This window comes from Balaenoptera physalus, assembly GCF_965194825.1.
Source record: "Balaenoptera physalus genome assembly, chromosome: X".
Taxonomy (NCBI): Eukaryota; Metazoa; Chordata; class Mammalia; order Artiodactyla; family Balaenopteridae; genus Balaenoptera; species Balaenoptera physalus.
In genome coordinates, this window is record NC_138903.1 from 19,171,931 (window position 1) to 19,195,792 (window position 23,862).

The 23,862-nt window shown below is 42.5% G+C and overlaps 1 protein-coding gene across 3 annotated transcripts in view; it reads right to left on the reverse strand.

Moving 5' to 3' along the window:
* SMPX (small muscle protein X-linked) overlaps positions 1-23,862 on the reverse strand; it is a 52,011-nt gene that overhangs the window by 14,293 nt on the left and 13,856 nt on the right. For all 3 annotated transcript variants that reach the window (XM_082447332.1, XM_082447334.1, XM_082447333.1), the window contains exons 3-4: positions 22,202-22,288; positions 15,877-16,025 (exon numbers count right to left, since the gene is read on the reverse strand). In XM_082447332.1, the coding sequence (XP_082303458.1) occupies positions 15,891-16,025; positions 22,202-22,288 (222 nt within the window). In that variant the 3' untranslated portion in view covers positions 15,877-15,890. The remainder of the gene's footprint in view (positions 1-15,876; positions 16,026-22,201; positions 22,289-23,862) is intronic.

Sequence of the window (23,862 nt, forward strand, 5' to 3'; positions counted from 1 at the left end):
GCCCTGCCCATCACTTCTTGGCATTTCATAATTTGATCACCTAGTGAGAAAGGGTGCCAGCCAGGAGAAAACACAGTCTACAGTCAATTATGAAGGGATGGCAATGAGATGGTGGGGAGATTCGGGATCATTCTAATGCAGCTGTATTTGCCATCTGTTCTGGTCTCTGAGCATTATCAGCTGTTTTGTCTTATCTGGGCCACATGCTCTTCCCATGCACTGGGATTCCCTGCCAGCCAGGGACTCTAAGACCAGCTCGGTGGTGTAGCCTGCTCCTGGCAGTGGAAGCAGGTCTATAATTGGCCCATAATTGGATTCGATTTGGCTCAGAATGACTCCCAGGCTGTCTCTCCCCTGACAGATAACCAGCAGTAAACTTCGTATATAATTCTGCAGGGAATCTGGGATGCCATTTCTTGGCTGTTGCTGACAATGGAGAGCTTTCCAGAAGAGTTGACCTTTAGGGTGATGATTTGGGGCTATCTTAAAGTGAAGTTTTCCCCAGGCTCATTGGTTTGCCACCTGGTCTTTCTGAAATTAAGACATTTCAACCAGATTTTCAAATTCCATGATCAAATATGTGTGTGTGTGTGTGTATATATATATAAATGATACAGTATGTTTTTTAATTAGGCAGCAAGAAAACAGTAAATAGAAATGGAAATTGAGATAGTACCTTTCCTTTGAAATATATGTATAGATCTAAGTGGGTAGCTTAATCCTAGCTCTCTTTCTCTGTCAGTGAGAGAAGTCCCTCTGGGTATAAGCAGAGCCATTACCTGTCCTGTTCTGGACCACAGCACAGTTTGTAACTAACCCCTCCTTGGCACCTGCTGCACACTGCATTGGTGGTCCTACTTTTCTGATTAAAAGGGATCACACTCATTTTCTACAGATGGACTTGACTAGACTTAATTAATAATTAGTCTTAGAACAAACTTCCTCTTGAGGGACATGATGATACATCCCACAATCTTCCACCCTGGGTGAAGTTGGAAGTCACATAAGAATGAACTGCAAATTCGATTCCTGCCCTACCTGTCTCATGGAACTGTTGTGAGCCTTGAAAGAGAAGGAACACAGAAGTATGGTGGAATTCTTAAAATCAAGGGCAAGGGCTTGTTAATACAAGTAGGTTCTAGTTAAAAGATGAGATTTAAAACTTGCCATAAAACTCCAAATAAACCTCTGTTTCCTCATTGCCAAGTTCATGACTCCCCCTAAAGTGGCCATTTCACAGCCTCTCCACGCTGCCATGTTATGTGGCACCTGTTTTTATTACTGACTGCCTACCTGTTTCACTCTTATTACAAAGTAGACATGACTTAATTGTCAAATTAAGTAACATCAGAAAGAGGCAGAAAACACTCCTGGAGAATAATAAGATGGGGAGATTGGATGTGAATGGGGCATAAGCCAGGACAGGATGTCATGGAGCAGACACAAGGGCACTTCTGGATGTTTAGATCGACATGGATCTTGTTTTAGTTTCTGGACCAGACTTCAATAGTACACAGTCTGTGTACAAAAGATTACTAAAAAGATGAGATGCCTCTTTTTTTGGCCATCAAGCCCGTTCAAAATGCTCAGTAAAATGGTGTCTGAAATGCATTGTTTCACTTTTCCTTGATAGTAAGAGAATGGCAGCTTGACTCTTTAAATATTTCTTTAACTGATTTTCTTCAGTGAAAGATCAGAAATTGCAAACTGGACATATTTGGTAGTTAAAAGTGGCTGGGGAGGGGGTAGAGATCCCTTGAAGTCTCCAAAATCAAATGAAAGTGCTGAAGTGAAATACTTGTCATTTTGCTGGCTTTGGAAATAGGAGCTACTGCAGGTTTTGAAAAATGGGACTGCAGTGCCTCCTCCAGGAGAAAGGTGGTAACTTCAGGTTAGAAATCATCTCAGGAATGCTTCAAGGAGGGGTCCTCCCAGGTACTTAAAGGGTCTCAGTGAGCTCAGATTAGTCACAAACAATTAATGAGTTTTCTTTTTCAGTGAGCTTTTTCATATTCCCTGGGGAAATGTGCAGAGCCACTCTTCAGAGAGTATTTCATTTAAAAACCAACCAACCAACACTTGGCCTTGGAAGAAAGGGGCATGGGCAAGTTGTGGGGACAACAAAGGGAAGGACATTTTCTGGATGTCACTTTGTGCCAGGTGCCCCATCTGAGTCAACTCACTGTCTTTATGGTTGCCTCTGAAGTTCGGGATTATCATTTCTGTTTATAGACGTGGCTCAGAATGGTCAGGAACTTGCCCAAGGTCACAGACTTACTACGTGACGTAGCCGGAAGTAGAGCGCAAGTGTGTCCCACTACATCCAGCACGTCCAGTGCTCAGTGTCTTAAATTAAGTTGGTAACATGCTATCGTTAGTAATAATAATAGCACCCACTGCACTGGAGACTTTGTACACACCATGTATGTTAACTCGGTGTTTCTCACCCTCGACACTCCTGGCATTTCTTGTGGGGGGCTGTCCTGCACGTTGTGGGATGTTTGGTGGCATCCCTGGCCTCTACCCACTAGATGCCAATAGTACCCACCCTGCGTTGTGACAACCAAAAATGTCTCCAAACATTGCTCAACGTCCCTTAGGACGTGGAGCGAAATTGCCCCCGTGAGGTAGGCATTTCTCTCATTTTTCAGAAAAAGAAACAGAGTGCTAAGCCAAATCACAGACCGAGCGAATAACAAAACCAGGGCACGAACCTACTCCTGCATCACCTCTAAACTGTGTGCTCTTCAACCTTCTTTCAGTAGAATATTTGTTTGACAACATCCTGTCTAGAATCTCTGTCACTTGTATTCAAAGGCCATGACTTGTTTCTTCCTTCCTGCTGCAGCTGTTATGTGCTAAAGTCCCCTCTCACATTCACACCCAACTAGACTGGGAGTCCCTCGGGGGACATTGTCTTGTATCGACTACCGTTAGTGTGATAGTGCCTGGCATGGAGTAGGTGCCCAGATGTTCACTTACTAAAGGAGTGAATTCATTCCAGTACTTTAACCCTTCCTGTTCAAACCCAGTTTATTCTGTTAACTTGTTTTATGGAGAAAAAGGTTAATTCGGCCAAAGTAAATTCCAGGTAGCCCAAGTACAAAATGATTAGGAAATGAAAATTAATTGAGTCTGAATAAATGGATGTTTGAACACTCAGAATTTAATAACTCCGTTTGGTAAGTTTTCAGGAACTGCTGCCTCTGGAACTAAAGAGCAGCCATGGTTCCTATCATTTGTATCTAAAATTGGGCGTCAGGCAAGAGCTAGGCAGAAAAATGTGTATGACGTGTTAAGGATTCGGCTGCGCGTGTGACACGTCACGGAAGGAAGTGCCACTGTCCTTTCTAGAAGGCATCCAGTGACTTCTGGGTGGTAAGACAGGCTTGCTTTCTGCTGTTTTTCCAGCAGTCAAGATGAATGGTTCTGAGCAGTCTTTGTGCCACCTGCCTAGTCAAAAACGACTCCAGTCTGTCCGCTGCTTAAAAGAAATTGTCCCTCGGTGAGAAGCCAGTTGACTGTCCCTGCCTGGGATTAAAGCAGCCACCACCTCGCCATCTGCGTAAAGCCCTAAACCGGAGGGTGTGGAATGATCAGTTCCCGGGCAGGGAGCCGTGGCGAGGGAGTACAAGTTAAATGTGCAAGTCTCGATTTCCCCCTCCTGACTCTTTCTCCTTCTCAAATGCCACAACGTGCGGGGGGAGTTAAAACGAGCAGCGTTGTCACGATGCAGCCAAGCCTGATTAGACAGCCTGGAATTCACTTCCCCAGTTTTCTACGTGGGCTGCACACAGCGTGAGAAGGAATGAAAGAAAAGGCTTCATGGGTAGGAGACGGCTGCCTCTTGATGACACAGAGACGCCTGCCAAGCCCTCGCTCAGCCCAGGAGCAAAGGAGGGCTCTGCAGAGGCCTGGCCTTCCTCTGCTGCAGTTTTGTCAGCACTGGGCTAGGGCCGCGGCCACCACTGCTGCTGTTCCATCCCCTCTCCTTCCTCTCCTCCTCCTTCCCTTCCTTTCCTTTCCTTCGCCGCCTTGGCCTTTCTCTCAGTGTCTCTCTCATGCTTTCTCTGATATTTACAGACATTAATGAACCCTTCTGTTTGTCCAAGACCCTTAAAGAGAGCAAATTATTTGTGCTTCCAGGCAATATTCTGCCCCTTCACCTGGCCCCGGCTAGACTCCCTGATGTGTATTTGAATCCCCAAAGCTGACAACCTTGGCGCCTGGTGCATGCTTTATGCTCACTAAATACTTGTTCAATGACTGACTGAATGCATGCATGAATTGGATAAATGAATGAGCAAACGAATGAACGAGTAAATAAACCAACACGTCAGAGTTGTGGTGTCACCTCTTTGTGGAGGTGACAGTTTCTGCAGCCTCTTTAAGCCTTTGTTTGTTTTTACTGTGACCTAACGCAGTGAAATATTGGAAAAGCCCAGAAGACTACAGTTAAATAACATTTTTAAAGAATGCAGTGGGTGCTAGTGATTAAAAGGACTGGCTGTGGAGTGCGGCAGATGACAGTTGGCATCTCACCTCCGTGACTTACAGGCTGGATGACTTTGGTCAAGTTACACAAACTCTCTCAGCCTTCTTTTTCCCCATAAATGAAATGGGCATCACAGTATATACTCCATGCAGTCAGCATGAGGAGTAAATGAAATAATGTATGTGAAGTGCAAGACACAGTGTCAGGTATATCACGAACATATAATAAATGCTAACGATGACAATAAAAATGATGACATTGATGTTAGTGCTGCTGATTACTAATACTTAATGTTTAACATTCATATTTTAAAAGACTTGATGAGAGACTTCCCTGGTGGCGCAGTGGTTAAGAATCCGCCTGCCAATGTAGGGGACACGGGTTCGAGCCCTGGTCCGGGAAGATCCCACATGCTGTGGAGCAACTAAGCCCGTGCGCCACAACTACTGAGCCTGCGCTCTAGAGCCCGTGAGCTACAACTACTGAGCCCACGTGCCGCAACTACTGAAGCCCGTGTGGCTAGATCCCATGCTCCGCAGCAAAGAGAAGCCACCGCAATGAGAAGCCCGTGCACCACAACGAAGAGTAGCCTCCACTCACCGCAACTAGAGAAAGCCCGCCCACAGCAAAGAAGACCCAATGCAGCCATAAATAAATAAATAATTAATTAATTAATTAAAAAATAAATAAAAGACTTGATGAGCTGCTGAGATAACCTACTGCTTTCTGATACATTTGCGGTGAAAAAATAACCTACCAAAAATAGTTGTGTTTAAGGCCTAATATGTACCATATACCATAAATATATTTAGTTTACCAATTGACAAGAGAATCATATTTAAGAGTGGTTGATTCCTAAGTCTCTGATTAATGTGAAGAGATTATAAATATTGGGCAGTTAATTACTATTCTCTTTTTATTAATGTTTTGATTTCTGTAAAATGCAGTGCATTGATTGCTTGGAAAGGGACGTTTGCAAGTTGGTCCTGACATCAACTTTTCAAGTTGATCAATCAGGGTTACTTAGTCTCAGCACAACTAACATTTAGGACTGGATAATTCTTTGTTGTGGGGGGTGGGAGCTGTCCTGGGCATCGTGGGACATTGACCAGCATCCCTGACATCTCCCCACTAGGTGACAGTGGCAGCCCATACCTCCCTCAAGTTGTGACAACTCAAACTGTATCTAGACATGGCCCTCTGCCCCCAGAACCACTGGGTTAGGGTAATGAGTTCCATTGCATTGGGAGCAGGGCAAGTGCCAGTGGTAACTGCCCTTTAGCCCGTGGAAATCTACCTGCCAGAGTACAAGGTTCTACAAAATGTGGTCCTGAGTCACCTCTGCCTTCTAGAGAGCTGGCCGGAGCAGATGTGCTTCTCTGGGTTCAGATCTGTTCTCACCAATTCCACATCCCTACTGAGAATTCACACACTAGGCCATCCAGATCTCTGTTTTAATAGAAACCATCCAGGTAGCTTCTGTGTGTTTGCTGTAGAGAGGCTCTTAAAGCAACTGCCACGATCAGCTCAAAGGCTCCTCACGTTCGCCCTCAAGAGTACTCTACACCCACACAGGCTGTAACCAGGGCCTAGAACAGTAGCTTTGCCAGGCAGGTTAACAAATGAATAAAACCTTGATGCAGTTCAGAACCACTGCAAAACTCATCTTTATCCTAACCAAGTGGGGAGCAGGAAAAAAAAGAGCATCACGAATCAAAAGAAATGTGGCTTCACTAGAGAGTGAAAAATCTCAGCATAAAACCATTTCCTTCAAACAAAATGAATAGAGCTTCTGTAATTGGGTCAAAGCAGGGAACATTCCAAAACTGAGGACAAAAAATTTCCAGCAAACCACAGAGAAGACATTTGGAGAAATTGTTGGGTAAGTTTAGTTCTGTGTAAAACAATAAATCAGTCCTCCGTCTTCTGGCAGAGGGAAAAGGTTATGAAATCATGATAAGTCAAAGACTATGAAAAATAAATCATCTTAATTCTGAAAGCTACAAAGCAGCATAAAAAATTCTTATGATAGAGAAAGACAAATATTATACGATCTCACTTATGTGTAGAATCTAAAATGCACACACACAGTCATAGAAAAGAAGATCAGATATATGGTTACCAGAGGCAGAGCGGGGGAGGGGGAATTGGAGGAAGGTGGTCAAAAGGTACAAACTTCCAGTTACAAGACAAAGAAGTACTAGGGATGTAACATACAACACAACACAGTGGCTGTAGCTAACACTGCTGTGTGGTATACAGGAAAGTTGTTAAGAGAGTAGATCCTAAGAGTTCTCATCACAAGGAGAAAAATGTTTTTCTTTTTTCTCCTCTTGTTTCTTTTCTTTTTATTGTATCTGTATGAGATGATGAATGTTAGCTGAACCTATTTCTATAGTAATTTCACAGTATATGTAAATCAAACCATCCAGCTGTATGCCTTAAACTTAGGCAGTGATATATGTCAATTATTTCTCAATAAAACTGGAAAAATATTCTTATGAGAAAATGTGAAGTGGAAAAAGCAAGATTCAAAACCATACATGTGCTATGAATGATGCTCTGTAGGAAAAAAGTAAAAGGAGAACCAGTTCCCATTTATGTGTAGTTATTCTGTACCAGGTGCTATGCCTAGATGTACTTCTTAAAATACTTCTCCCTAATCCTTCACATCTCCCTAATCCTAAACCCTATGAGGGAGATACCATTTTCTGCTTTTTATGAAATGAGGAAATAGAGACATAGAGCTCAAAGTTGCAAAGGTAGAAGGTAATGAGACCAAGTCTTCATGACCTAAAGCCCCATATTGTTAGCAACTTAGTTGTATTGCATTCCATATGTAAACCCAAGGGGAAAACTGGAAGGGAAGATATCAACTTGAGTATTATGATAAATGGTGATCTTACAGGTGATTACTTTTTATTTCCCAGCTTCTATTATGTTGTTACAGTGTTTATGTAAATAGATTGTTTTAGCTTATTACATTTTACCATTTAAAAGGGCTGATATTTCCATTCATGCATCAGTTTAATCATTTGCCATTTATGTAGATATGGGTTAAGCTTACTCTAAGATGACAAAGGGCCTGGTTCCCAAATACGGAGCTGCTAATATTGATTTGATTGGTTGGTTATTGATTTGATTGGTTGGTTATTGATTTGAGATCTTTGTTCTTTTTTAATATAGGCATTTACAACTATTAATTTCCCTCTAAGCACTGCTTTTGCTGCGTGCCACAGTTTGGTATCTTGTATTTTCATTTTCATTTGTCTCAAAGTATTTTCTAATTTCCCTTGTGATTTCTTCTTTGACTGATTGGTTATTTATGAGTGTTGTTTAAGTTCCACATGTGAATTTCCCAAACTTCTTTCTGTTCTTGACTTCTAATTTCATTCTATTGTAATCTGAGAACATACTTGCCATGATTTCAATCCTTTTAAATTTATTGAGACTTGTTTTATGGCCTAACATGAAACAAGTCCTGGACAATGTGCCATATGTGCACTTGAGAAGAATGTGTACTCTGATGTTGTTGAGTGGAGTGTTCTGCTGATGTCAGTTATATCTAGTTGGTTTATAGTGTTATTCAAGTCTTCTATTTCTGCTATAGACTGAATGTCTGTGTCCCCCCACCCCAAATTCATATGTTGAAACTTAATCCACAGTGTGATGGTATTAGGAGGTGGGGCCTTTGGGAGGTGAAAAGGTTATGACGGTGCAGCCCTCGTGAATGGAATTAGTGCCTTATAAAAGAAACCCCAGAGAGCTTCCTTGCCCCTTCTGCTGTGTGAGAACACAGGAAGAAGATGGCCATCTATGAACCAGGAAGCAAGTTCTCACCAGACATCAAATCTGCTGGTGCCTTGATCTTGGACTTCCCACCCTCTAGAACTGTGAGAAATGAATTTCTGTTGTTTATAAACCACCCAGTCTATGGTATTCTTTTATACTGGCCCAAAGAGACTGAGACAGTTTCCTTGTTGATCTTCTGTCTAGTTGCTCTATCCATTATTGAAAGTGGAGTATTGAAGTTGCCTGCTATTATTGTTCAATTGTCTATTTCTCCCTCCAATTCTGTTAGTTTTTGTTTCATGTATTTTGGGGGTCTGTTGTTAGGTGCTGAACACACTTCGTCAAGGGTCTGAGTACATCAATTTGCCCTTCTGCTAACACTGTCAAAATTAGCCTTTGAATCAGCAAGAACACTCATGATGCGTAATGCTTAACATTTAAGAGTAATGAACACCTTATGTTCTCCTCGATCAGAGATGGCATCTTTCTCGACTGGTTGGTAAATATGTCTTATTTGGACATAGATGTTCTTTGAAAAATAAATCCAAAGAATTCTTGAAAATTAAATGATTTTCTTCTGGATTTACATATTTTTCTCCCCTTTTGAGGAAAATGAGCCAACCTTGACATTTTCCCTAATTATTCAGTTTCCCAGAGGAATAAAGTTATAATCAATGAATTAAAGTCAAATTTCTGAGCCCTTTACTGATCGCGGTCAACAATGTCACCTTCCGTCCTTGACAGAAAAGGTAGTCTTGCTTTTAAGTAGTAATCTCCCTGAGAATGCAAGGACTTGGAAAGTCTACAAGAACACATTTCTAGGGGACACCAGGCTTGCTGTGGTCAGGGCACCAGTAATAAGGCATGTGTGCTCAAGATGTATCAGATGTGCCCTAGCCTTTAAGAAGCTATATGCTGGCATCATGAAGAAGATTTAAAAAGCAAATGAATACATCACTTTGGTAAGGATTGTGACAGCATAAACAGAAGATGCCAGAGTTGGGGCAAAGTGCTGGATGGAGAAGGCATGCCTCCCCCAACAGGGCATTATAATGGTTCTTTTCCAAACTACAAAATCTAGAATCAAGGCTGGTTGGCCAATGTGGGGTATGGGATAGAGACTAACTTGAGACCATGGGGCAGCGTATGGGTGTACAGGAGTTACAGATCATTCCATTTCACTCTCACTTATTGCACTATAGCAGTGTTTCTCAAAGTATGGTCCAATGCCCACTGGGTGACTTCGAAAGACTGCCTGATTCCAAAATGCAAGTACTTTCCTCAGTTCTTACAACAAAATGGAGATTCATTCCATAGACTTTCAGTTATATACATGGCCAAAAGCTACTAAGTGAGTTATTAAGAATCACTACAATTTTGCATTTTTCTAAAACCCTGGTTTAGTACATAATCATCAAGTCTGGCTGTCGCACAACACATGGCCATGCTGCAATGTACAACACAGAGAGGAGTAATTCCTGCCACTTTAGAAGGACAATTTCTTTCTAGTGCTTCATCACTCCCAGGGCTTTCAATTGCTGCTATCTTTGTGTTCATTAACGTAATTGTAGAATTCTTCTTAGGGTTTATCTTTGTTAATCATTCTTCTCATAACTGCTGCATTGCTGCTACTTTGATACTTATTTTTTTCCTCTCTGATTCTTTGTAATCACTGAGTTCTTTTACTGCTAGAAAAAGAGAAGAGATGATGTGGGCAGGTTGTGGAATCTTGTTTTGCTCTGCCCCAAAAGTCTAAGAAGTATTGCCCTAGAGGAACTGTTTGGTCTCAGCAGGCTGGCCCAATAATGGTGCTCTGGACATTCCCTACATCCAGAGGTTATCTCTGAGCCTCTGTTTAAACCATTCCATTCCCACCACCTCCTTGAAATTGTCCCTGATGCCAAATCATTGTGAGTTCCCCCTCTCGTAAGTCATAACCTTGCTTTGCTCTACTGCCTACTTGTTAGTGGGTCATAAACAACCATGGGGTATCTTGAATCACTGAGCTGCTATCTAGTTCTTGAATTGTTACCTATCTTTTGAAGTATTTTATTTTTATCTTTCCATCAAGACCTAAGTATCCTGAGAGCAGGGACCAAGTCTGACGTCTATATATCTTATAGCACGGAATGAAGAAAATGCCTACGGTACAGAAGCTAGTTACAAAGGTTCGTTACTGGGCACCTGTGGTCTGATCTGGGCGTTGAGAGTGGACACAGAATCTGTTGGACACCCGCCCTTAGCAGTCCTCCAGGTTCCCCAGACCCCTGTCCGTGAAGTCTGAGGTGGCATCTCCTGCAGCTACAAGCAAACAAGCTGACAGTGGCTTTTGATGGTGGACATGGGGTGGGGGATTCCTGATCATGCAGCAAACAAGCAGGCATGCGAGTGTGGGAGGGTTCTTGGTTTTCAGACATTGCTGCTGGTCCTGTCTCTTCATCTGGCTCCTGGGCTTGCTTGAATCACCATTTGGCCACCTTAAACCACAGCCAGGAGAATCCTGAGAGGTACGGGGCTGAACACCTACCTTTCCCTGCCCCAGCCTGTTCCAGCATGGATTAGGACCCCATTTGGGATTCTCCCGTGTCTCTTGGTCTTGACTTGGTATGTGCTGCCTCTGTGTTGCCTGGTTCTGGTTCCTGATGAGGTCCAGGCCCTAACTCCTTTGCCACAAGCCGTGATTACTGATCTCTAACGGGCTAGTCATTGGCCTTTCTGATTCTTGTTCTATAGTGGGGTTTTTTTTGTATATTTTTCAAGACTTTTTAATGTACATATCTGCATTGTATGGTATTTTACCATACAATGGTAAAATATTTTACTCTATCTTTATGTTAAGAATGTCATACAAATTCTTAAAGCATTTCTTTCTTCTGAACTCTTATTGATGGTCTATTGGGTTGACTTACATGTGTACAACTATAATAATATTGTTTTTTTTTTTTTGGTTTTTTTGTTTTTTCCTTTTTTTTTTTTAATCAGTCATCAATTTTATACACATCAGTGTATACATGTCAATCCCAATCGCCCAATTCAGCACACCACCATCCCCACCCCACCGCGGTTTTCCCCCCTTGGTGTCCATACATTTGTTCTCTACATCTGTGTCTCAACTTCTGCCCTGCAAACTGGTTCATCTGTACCATTTTTCTAGGTTCCACATACATGCGTTAATATACAATATTTGTTTTTCTCTTTCTGACTTACTTCACTCTGTATGACAGTCTCTAGATCCATCCACGTCTCAACAAATGACTCAATTTCGTTCCTTTTTATGGCTGAGTAATATTCCATTGTATATATGTACCACATCTTCTTTATCCATTCGTCTGTCGATGGGCATTTAGGTTGCTTCCATGACCTGGCTATTGTAAATAGTGCTGCAATGAACATTGGGGTGCATGTGTCTTTTTGAATTATGGTTTTCTCTGGGTATATGCCCAGTAGTTGGATTGCTGGATCATATGGTAATTCTATTTTTAGTTTTTTAAGGAACCTCCATATTGTTCTCCATAGCGGCTGTATCAATTTACATTCCCACCAACAGTGCAAGAGGGTTCCCTTTACTCCACACCCTCTCCAGCATTTGTTGTTTGTAGATTTTCTGATGATGCCTATTCTAACTGGTGTGAGGTGATACCTCATTGTAGTTTTGATTTGCATTTCTCTAATAATTAGTGATGTTGAGCATCTTTTCATGTGCTTCTTGGCCATCTGTATGTCTTCTTTGGAGAAATGTCTATTTAGGTCTTCTGCCCATTTTTGGATTGGGTTGTTTGTTTCTTTAATATTGAGCTGAATGAGCTGTTTATATATTTTGGAGATTAATCCTTTGTCCGTTGATTCATTTGCAAATATTTTCTCCCATTCTGAGGGTTGTCTTTTCGTCTTGTTTATGGTTTCCTTTGCTGTGCAAAAGCTTTGAAGTTTCATTAGGTCCCATTTGTTTATTTTTGTTTTTATTTCCATTACTCTAGGAGGTGGATCAAAAAAGATCTTGCTGTGATTTATGTCAAAGAGTGTTCTTCCTATGTTTTCCTCTAAGAGTTTTATAGTGTCCGGTCTTACATTTAGGTCTTGAATCCATTTTGAGTTTATTTTTGTGTATGGTGTTAGGGAGTATTCTAATCCTATAGTGTTTTTTATCCATTTTCATGAACAATTCTAGCCATGACACAGGGCATGGAAAGACTCTGAAACCCCACTTAAAAGGAAGTGCTGATCTTAGCTAGAAGGAGGTGCTGCTCTGTCTTATGTCTAAAGTATTGTAATAGTTATATCCTAGACTTTAAGCCTTAAGTCTTGTGGTTTTCATAGTTTGGTACTATGGACTTATTCACTCAGTCTTCAAACAATGACCTGTTTGATTAAATCATTGAACAATACATGGTGAGGGCAGGTGATGAAGTGGTGGTCCAAAAAGGAGAAAATAAAATCCAGCCAGTGAGGGGCTAAATGATGGCTGGTCCAGGGTATTTACTGTTTATGATTCTGCTGAATCAATCAACGTTAAGAAATGTTCTCCCTCTGTGACCATAAACCATGACCATGGAAGTCTCAAAATATGACAGATTTGCAGGAGAAGAATTGATGAGTCAAAAACAAACCAGCTCACTAACTCTCCTACAAGAAATAAAGATCACTCCTTGGGTCAAAACAATGACTGTCCTCATCGGGAATTCAGATCAATTACCTGGACAACTTAAGTTTTCACATTCCTGTAGAATAAGGACAAATAGGCCTCTCCAAGTGGTTTTGCATTATTAGAATTTGTTCAGGAGAGAAGAATCATTAAAGTCTTCTGTGAGAAAATGAAGTAATAAAAAATGTATTCTGGATACTCTAGTACCTTTTTGCTATTTTATGGAGTTGGTATTGTTCCCCATTACTGTAACCATAGATCCAAGGCTACAGAATCAGCCTCGCTGCTGAATAACACCGCAAGATTCTCTCTGAACTAATTTTATTTTATTTTTTTATTTTTTTGGCCACTCTGCGCGGCATGTGGTATCTTAGTTCCCCGACCAGGGATCAAACCCGCACCCCCTGCAGTGGAAGCGTGGAGTCTTAAACATTGGACCGCCAGGGAAGTCCATCCCCTCTCTGAACTAATTTTAAAACAGCATTCCTTTGGATCTTCAAAACCAAATTCTTCTGAAACTGGAACTGGGGTTAAATTTAGGTTGACAAGGATTTCATAAAAGCAAAACCCTTTAAAATTTGCATTAGGGCTTCCCTGGTGGCGCAGTGGTTGAGAATCTGCCTGCCAGTGCAGGGGACACGGGTTCGAGCCCTGGTCTGTGAAGATCCCACATGCCACGGAGCAACTAGGCCCGTGAGCCACAATTACTGAGCCTGCGCGTCTGGAGCCTGTGCTCTGCAACAAGAGAGGCCGCGATAATGAGAGGCCCGTGCACTGCGATGAAGAGTGGCCCCCACTTGCCGCAACTAGAGAAAGCCCTCGCACAGAAACGAAGACGCAACACAGTCATAAATAAAAATAAATAAATAAACCCAAAAAGTTTAAAAAAAAAAAAAAGCTGCTTCATAAATAAAACTTATAGAGGGGGGGAAAGGAGGGACTATTGAGCTACTATTGATTTTTTTTAATTTGCATTAAAAATTCATGTGTCAGGACTTCCCTGGTGGCTCAGTGGTTAACAATCTGCCTGCCAATGCAGGGGACATGGGTTCGATCCCTGCTCCAGGAAGATCCCACATGCCGTGGAGCAACTAAGCCTGTGCACCACAACTACTGAGCCTGCGCTCTAGAGCCCGCGAGCCACAACTACTGAGCCCTCGCGCCAGAACTGTTGAAGCCCACACGCCTAGAGCCCCATGCTCCACAACAAGAGAAGCCACTGCAATGAGAAGCCCGCTCGCCGCAACGAAGAGCAGCCCCCTCTCGCCACAACTGGAGAAAGCCCGCACGCAGCAACGAAGACCCAACACAGCCAAAAATAAATTAATTTTTAAAAAAATTCACATGTCTAACTGAACAGCCTTGGTTGGGTGATGATAATAAATATTCCCAAAAGTTCATTTCACTTCTGCAGGCTTTCTCACAAGAAAGTTCTGTAGCTTTGTCCCAAGGATATTAGAATATTTCATCTCAGCTTGGCAACACAAGCAGGACTGAGTATAATGATAGTCATCAGTTTGCTTCATTCTGTCATAATTAATACCAAGTGTGTGTGGCCATGCTTCAGGTCAGTTCCTGCTCACGTCACTCTGTCCCCATCCAGGTTCCTGGGATTCACTCTATGGTCATAGAATCCACTGTGTTTTTTTCTTACTCCTTTGTTCTTTCATGTAACTGTGCTGAAAACACTAGATACTGTTCTGTTCTTTTAACTCAAACTGGCTCCTACACTATGAAGAAATCTTTTTGGCAGAACTTACTTGCACATGTCCTAGTAAGTCAGCATAAGCGTGACTCCAGTAACTTTGCCATCACGTGTGGGATTGTCTCACAGAACGTCTGTTCTTCATTATGTTTACAGAAGACACTGTAGGGCCCCATTGCTGTGCTTGCCTTTGCCATCTACGTGGTCAGAAGATGTCACCCTAATACCCACAGGGAGTGTATCATGAAACTTAACAAACAATAGATAGAATGCTCCTCACACCATATCTGTCACATGATAAGTGATCAGTATATGTATCTAGTGTTCAGTACATAGCAGATACTCAATAAATATTGGTTTCATAAACGAATGACTGGATGAATGAACAAATGAATGGACAATCAGCCAGATAAATACCTGTTTTATGTTGCCAATATAGATTCCTCTCCTCTAGACTTAAACTTCTGCTTAAGAAATGGAATAAACTGTGCGTGGTGGCCTTCAGTAATGTTGGACAAAGCTCCCAGGGTCTCATAGGAGAAAGAGCCATGACTTGGGCCAATTCCACAAGCCCACTGCTGACAGAAGTCCCACACCAGTCTGCAGGCATCAGGTCTGCAGTGAAGGGTGGGGCTGAGCCCTCAGCAGGGGATCATTACTGAATAGAGCCAATGAAAATAGAGTCACAGGCCCTGCTTGCAGTGCCTCTTCGGGTGGCAGGTACAATTTTGAGCCTACCTTTCCCTCCTCTACTTACAGAGTCATTACCAGGTCCTCTTGGTCTGCCTTACACACACCTGGGTTACCACCAAGCCTCCTCAGCTCCTTGCCCCTCTGATCCTCCAGCTCAGAAGTAGCTCATCGCTCTTTGGGGCATCTGGGTAGGGAAACTGAGGCATGGAATGATGGAGGGCTCCCTGCGCCCGAACATCAAAAGCTCTTCAAGGCCCCCTCCCAAGCATCTTTCCTCTCCCAACCCCACCCTTCCCCAACCAAGAGGTAACCAGCAAGGGGATGGCAGGCAAACATCCTCAATGGCCCTCTGACTGGTTTGGGAATAAGATAGGCTTAAAAACTTGGCTTTACATACCAGAAAAACTTTGCGCCGGAAATACTGGTCTAACTTGAAGGTCCTGATCCTTAGTAAACACTTCTGGAAGTCCAGACTCCTTCGGTGCAAGGCTTCCATAAACCATTTTTCTAGTGGTCTTTTTGAGACAAAGAAAATAGTTTTTCACTCACCTTTTTTCTTCCAACTACTGTTCAGCTTTGGGGACATACTTCAGTTCACTTTTAATATTCTGGATCTCAGATAGGTTGACCGCAGGTCCTGGAAGTTTCTTAGCTCCTGGAATTGGCTTCTTCTCCTCATCCAAAGTGGGAGGAGCACCCTGAAGAGAAAAAAAGGAGAAAGATTTAGCTCACCGAAAAAGACATTTGGTCTCTCTAGGTCACAGACATGAAGCAGAAAACAATTAAAGCAAAAATAATGTCAGAGAGGAATTCTAGCAGAGTGACTTTTTCTTGTGCTGTTGGGATACCCTCAGAGTTTCAAGAGATCTCCTGAAGTTTATAGAGGAATAAAGTTGGAAGAAGAAAACAAGTAATTTCCGCATCACTTAGAAAACACAAGAGTACTGTTCAGTGTCTGATAGCTAGTAAAAATTACCACTAGTTAAAAGGATTTGTGTTGTGTTTCCAAGAGAAGCATCTTACAAGATCAAATTTAATTTGGTATCATAATATCATAAGACGCCTGAAAGGCAGAGGTTTGTAGACTGTTAGTGCATAGCTACCTCTAACAATGACTTGGTCCAGGAGTTTTCCGTTCTTTTGTTTGGGGTGCAGTGGCTGCCAGCCTTTATTCCAATGACATTTCTGGGAAGCAGAAACAAACTGAAACTGACATAAGCAAAACCTCTTTGAATATGGGTGGGATAGGATGGAGTGGCGGAGGAGGCCCAGCTCTCCCCTCCTGCTTTGGAAAGTATTTTACGTTTCCTATCGTTTTATGTTTTTCTGTTGTTGTGGCTTTAGGGCAGGACCACATCCTATACTTTTTTCTGTGGCTCCTCCAGTGCCTGGTACAGAAGTACACAGGCACACTTGTTGATGGTTGTTTAGCTGATTAAGCCTGAGAGTGTGCCATAGTGACAAATCTATGCCTCTATGTACATACACCAAACACACGTATTAACAGTGGCTGTAAAACAGTAAGATCCGTTGCTGTGTGTGGCTCCTAGAACTCCAGTTCATTACTACAGACAGTTGCTGGTTAGCTCATTCCTCCTATTTTCTAGCAGTGGGGGGCATATTCCCCAGGGCCCTGGAACGAAGGTGTTGGAGGAACATTTGATCTCTGTGGCAGCCACAGGAGCACGCCTCTCAGATCGGTCTCCTGCAGGGAGGATAATTGAATGACAGGCCCAGCTGCTTCACCCTGAAACCCGCCCATCACCACGCTGAGGTCACACTTCCCACAGCTGCTTGTGGCCAATGACTTGAGTGTCATAGGATCCTAAGGCGGGCCTGTTCCTGGGAGACCTGGGACTCCTCTGAGAGGGACTTGGGCTGAGAATTTTCCTTAGAACAGCACTGTTGTCTAAGATGCTCCCGCCCAACCCTCTGTCCCACTCTCCTTCACCTGCATCACGGTTTGAGGACCCTCTCATTTTTCCTTACAAGTGTTTTCCCCAGTAAATGTTTTGCCCATCGAATCCCATCTTTGGATCTGCTTCTTGGAGGACCCAAATTAACAGGCCCCCTATGAGACTGGCAGAGCTCCACCTGCTGGGCCAGCAACTGAGTGAACCAATACAGTTCCGGGAAAAAGAATAAGAAACTGCACGTTTTTCTCAGGTGCAAGCCCTGTGCCCGTATGTGTTGCCGGCCTAACTAGGCAGCCCTGTAACTTGGGTATTAAAGCCAGTGCCGTGCTTTAGCCCCCATCTGGCTCCTACATCTAGTTCTCAAATTGTCTAAACCCTAAAGGAAAAGGGAAGAAAATGTTCAAGCTTCCCAAACTTTAACAAATTATTTGGTAGATGTGTCCTTTACAGAAACGTTTTTAAATTGCTTATTTGAGGGGCTCATGGTTTTTCCTATAGTCATTTTCTTTGAATCTGACCCAGTGCTGATGAAATAGCTAACATGTCACCCACACGAAATGATAGAGTAGTTCGATGTAGACTGTACCTGTTGTAAATATTTGTTGTAAATATCTGGAAAATGTTGTTTCCCTGGGTCAATGTACAGAGCCATAGGCTCAGCTTCCTTTCATCATGCACGCACATTCATCATTTATAAATGCAGATTTAGAAGCAATAGTTAAAACTGTTAAACATCCACTTGGAGGACATGGTATTCCAAAATGTTCTTTGTTGGGCTTTTGGAAAGAAATTTTAAACAAGGCTATAAAGTGCTCTTTTTAAAAAAAAAAAAAAATATATATATATATATATATATATATGTAGTGGTGAAATGAAAAATGTTTCCTCACTTATAAATGTTCCCATGGTTGTTAGGTGGGTAGATCTTAATAAAGAAGTATGAAGGAGAAAAATGTTTCCAATTCCTTCTGTTAAGTTCCTGGGTGAGTCATAATCACTATCTTTCTAATATCAAAATGTGCTATACTGGCACAATTAACACAGAGAACCAGCGTGTGCAGTTATGTGTCTGTGTGCAAAGATTTACTGTGCAAGCATACACAGTTAAAGGATGAAAATACTTAATATTAGGCACTTTCCTTTAAATTTATTAAAACCTCAATGCACTGTGTTTTTTATTTATCAAGGTAAAACTTTTAACACTTGATTTGGTAAGGTCACATATAATGGAAAACTATAAGTGGGTATATTTAAGAAGTAGGTTTTAAGATATTGACTCAGGAGGGGGTTAGTGGTGGTGCATATTCTTAACTGAATCTTCTCTCACCTTTTAAAAAATAATGCGAATCAGATTCCATTTTTTTTCTATGAATTTGTTATCATAAGAATTATAATACATTAAGGCATGAACAGGCAGGGTCCAGATGGCCCCATTTGGCTAAGTACGCTCTCTTTTCTTTTGTAAGTAGATATTTGAATTGAGAAGGGATATGGAAGACATTCTTTGGTTTTAGATAAAGAAAGCTTGAGAGAAGGCTTATCAGCCCCGCGCCATTCCCAGTTTCAGAAATGGCTATTGTCAAAGGGAAATGCCCCCCCTTGGGGGGTGACAGAGTATTTGTAAAATTTGGCAAAATGGTGAACCGTTTCCCAGCTGTCTCACCTTCATCTCCCTCTTTACTACCAGATGCCCTATTTAGTTTTCCCCTAAACTCTCTTCTGTACGACACAACAGCCTGATGTGCTTGTTATGCTCATACACTGGAGACGTAATAATAACAGCAAACACACTGCTAGCTCTTCTAAATTACACCTACTAACTCATTTAATCCTCACATCAATTCTCAATCCGTGGGACTTCCCTGGTGGTGCAGTGGTTAAGAATCCACCTGCCAATGCAGGGGACACGGGTTTGATCCCTGCCCCGGGAAGATCCCACATGCCGTGGAGCAACTAAGCCTGTGCGCCACAACTACTGAGCCTGCACTCTAGAGCCCGTGAGCCACAACTACTGAGCCCACGTGCCACAACTACTGAAGCCTGCATGCCTAGAGCCCGTGCTCCGCAACAAGAGAAACCACCGCAATGAGAAGCCCGCGCACCGCAACGAACAGTAACCCCCGCTCACCGCAACTAGAGAAAGCCCGCGCGCAACAATGAAGACCCAACACAGCCAAGAAATAATTAATTAACTAATTAATTAGTTAATTTAAAAATTCTCAATCTGCTACCATTATTATCCCTATTTTACAGTTGAGGAAACTGAGGCACAAGGTGGGGGGGGGGGGGTAAGAAACTTGCCCACGGCCTCACAGCTAGGAAGTAGCAAGACTAGAATTAAATAGTGTGTTTGCATCATGTGAAGGGATCAGGTGGAGAGGGAAATAATTAACAGAAAATCCCAATGTGCTGTTTTGTGGCTTAATAATGATGAAATTGAGAGATTTGGGAGGCAGAGCAGGGGCTTGTCAATACACTTCAAATCACTTTAATCAAGCAGCTGCCTTGTCTTATGCAGAGCAAGGGCTTACAGAGACCGTAGGTGAGCAAGAGACTCAGCCAGTGCTCACAGGCCTTGTCAGATGGCCCATCCTGGCTTCCTGCTGGGGTCCATCTTCTTCACGTCTGAGATGGTGGCGGGTTTGAGATGGGGGAGCTCCTGGCTGTGATAGAGGTGGCCTGTGCTGTTCAGGAGTGGTTTGTTATGCCTTCGACTTTAGACAGTGATTATCTTAATGCTAAGCTAAGCAATGAATCCCAAATCTAAGAAAGTAAGCAATTCCGAGGTTTTAAACTGGATAGTAATAGAAAAGCGGGGCTCTACAGGTTATTTGAATTCAGATTCCATTTTCCCATTCAAATTATGCAACCAAAGGTGGCTGGGGCCTCGTAGCCAAACCAAGCTGCCTAACTGCTCCCCTTGCAATATTGTTTCCATGAGAAACTTACTCCAAGGTCCAGCCCAGAACTTGAGTCATTAGATCCCACCCCTCCGTAAGACCCCACAAGTCCTGAGAGTCCCTTTCTGCTCTCACAATAAGGGAATACCACCCCTCACCACCCTCCCGACCCGTGAGCCCCACAAGAAAGGTGTAGCTCAATTCAAGAAACACTCCTGGGGTCTCTGGATCTCTGTGGATACCTCGCTCCCTCCATCCTGAGAAGAATGTTGGTTGGCCATTTGTTTATGTGGTTGGTCATAAAGTAAGTTTTCAAAACCCAGGCTGTATCAGTTCTTAGTTATTTTAGAATGTGCTGGAACCATCAGGCTGGGGACAAGGCAAGAGTATGAGCAGAGTGCTTTCCCAAGCTCCTAACTGGGACGCTTGTGTGGAGGAAAGTACCAGTTGTAGAGAAGAAGCGAGGGCCATCTCTACCACAGAGGAAGATGGATGCAAGCCTCCAAAACAACAGTCACATCAGTCAATTTAGTGTGAAAAGAGAGTCAAGCTACCTTCCAACTGATTGCCAGATACAGTGACACACAACTTACCACGAAGCACAGGAAGAAAGCCTAATTACAGATGAATGGAGATGTAGAAAGAATGCCTTTCTGCCCTCCCTTCTACCTCCCTGTGCTTTTTTCTTACAACATGTGAAATAATAGGCCCAGGAGTCCTTCATAAAAATTGGATAATTCGATCAATCGATAAACAGTCATTTATTGAATACCTGACTCTTTCCTCACAGCAACCCTCTGAGGAATGGACGGAATCGTATTTTGCAGGCAGAGACTCTAGATACTTGACCAAAGTCCCAGAGGGAGAGCTCATGATCATGAGCTAACTGGGTGGCCAAGTTAGCAGCAGCAGAACTTGAAATTATGTACCATCAGAGCCGAGTAGGGCCAGGTCTTTTCAGCTTGTATGTTGAAAATTTGTTATTCATCAAGGGTGACTTAGTGACTGAAACTCCAGAACTTGGCAATGTCACTCAAATACTCTATCTCCTCCTTTCAAAAATTATCTTTCTATTTATAGGAGGCTGGAACCACTAACTTAGGACCACATCAGGAATTATTTATGAGAGAAAAAGGTTAGATGCAGGACAACCAGTTTTATTAGCAAATACCAAAAAGGTCACCTACAAAAGTTTAAAAAAGCCTTTTCACCTTTTAAAAAAGATAAAATACAGTTTGCAATGCCCTGTGGCTTTATTGCTCCAAGACCTTAACTTTTTTTTTAGAATCAGACCTTCCAGGTTTCATCAGAAAAGTCAGAATTGAGGAAAAAATATAAACATTTGGGCAGGGAACTATGTTTATTGCACCCATGATGAATTTTAGCCCCCATTTTAGAAGACTGGGTATTTGAATTTGGAGGAAAGGAAAAGAATTAAAGGGAGGGAAAAATACAGAAATTGATAGACTCCTTTGCAAGTTCCTCTTTTCAAAGGAAATACCCAGAGATTGGGGCTTTTTGTTTGAATCCGCAAGTAATTTCACGTGCTTATTACCTGCGTTCCCACTGGGGTTCATCACTCATCAGAAGCTGTACTACATACATCCAGCTAGATTGAATAAAAGCTTCAGAGTGAAAACTTAGCAAGCTACTGACTGTTGCTGAACCAAGAGCATCTGAGAGGTTCCCCCTCCCCCTACACACACACACACACACACACACACACACACACACACACACACACACACACACACACACACACACACACACGAAGACACACGCAGTCAATCAATAAACTAGATGCTAAACTCAGCATCTTCAAGTACCTGGGCCAGGCACTTAGATTCGGCTGGAGGGAAGTGAGGGTCAGTGTGTTTCGTGGCTGATTGAGCAAGACAACCAAAGAAATGTATGTACTACATGATGACTCCTTGACCCACATCCATTTGTGCCCTCCTTGTCCTGGAAAGCTGGCCCTCGCCTTGCCTCTGCCCTCCTCTAGTCAGGATGTTGGAGGAGAAAGATGGTGCTGAGCTCTGCCAGCTCAGTTTTCCTCACCTCCTCCGTTTCCGGAGTACATTCTTTTCTTCTGGGGGGTTGCCCAGCTCCTGGCCGAAAGGCTCCCATTGGGATATTGATATTTGCCTAAAAGAGAAAACAGGGAAGATTTAGCTTAAGGAAAGTAAGAAATTGCAGTGACATTCTGAGATGGTAATCATTGTGAGGCAAAACAAATCTGAAAAGTACGTCTTTAAAGCTTTTTACCTCAAGAAAATTGCTATAATGACAGTACAAAAATATGCCAAGGAAAATTTGACTTCCATTTATTCCAGATTTCTTGTACTCATCCTTAGGTCTGTGCAGTGATTTCACAGTTCCCTATTGGCTGGAAGAATTGGAAGACAGTTTGTTCTGGCTGTTGCCCTCCTGTGGTGCCTAATATTTTCCACTCTCTGGGATGAGGAAAGAACACATAATGATAGGAAAGGAGGCAATGGCATTTGCAGAAACCATCCCACATCTTAGCCCTCCTTCAGCTTCCTTCATATTTACCACGGTAGGGGGGCAATCATGCCTCCTAAACCACCTCCTCCTTCCCATAATGTCCTACGGCTATTCTAGCACTTCCTTAGGTCTCTGTAATTTGACACTCTTTTACTTTCTCCCCGACACACCACTGTGTGGGTCAGTGCGTAAGGAGAGTGCTGGAAAGTCAAGTTCATTGGTATCACAGTTCATAGATTTTTGTCCTTTATTAAGATGCAATACCAATTTCTACCCACAGTAAACATAAAATACCTTCTAGAAAACATGAAATATGCTAGACATTAAATTATGTAAGGAAAATACCGACATAGTAATTCAAACTTGGGAAAGAGAATATGTAAATTTGAATTTTGTCCATACTTCATCTGTTATCAAAAGGCAAGAATGTTTAATGCAGACCAAAAACATCTTCACCCAGGAGTATCACTCACATAAAACAAGCATTAAAACTTTTTTTTAAGGCAGAATGTATTTTTTTCCACTTGAGATAAAGTGTTGCCTTATGAGTAGTTGGATATGTGGGCTTGAAAAGTTGAAATTGCGCTCTGATGTTATGAATGAAAATGATGCCTGAGCAAAGGGAGCAAAATATTTTGTTACCTTATGACTCAGTTTGGGCAGTTTTGGTACCACACCAAACAAAATCATTGGGAAGTGTGGTATTTGGAACTGCCTGATATGAGCTCTGTTGCCAGGGGAATGTTTAACTCAAGACACAGGAAGTATCCAGTGTCCGTGTTCATGCAACATGGTGGGTCTGTGTTCTGCTCCGTAGAACAGGAAGTGACTTTTCCCACATAGGGCTTTAAAACTTTCTTCCCTACTAGAATAATGATGATCCCACAGAAAGGAAACAGATCCAAAGTGTTTGTGGTGGGTATCAAGAGAGGTACATCACCATTCCTAGGGCCAGCAAGCCAAGAAGTATTTGGGGTCAGTATGTATCATATATGCTAAAATATAAGTGCAGCACAGTTTTAGAGGGAAGCATTTTGGAAAAACTAGGGCTGAGCCTTCTATGTTATTCCTCTGTTTAATGGAAATATCAGGTGGCCTAGAGTGGGGGGAGGAGGAGGTATAAGACAAGGGGGGAAACATGTCTTCTATGGTGGCAAATATGGTAGCATACTTCATGAAGTCCAAGATGCACCTCTTTTAATATCTCTGAAATC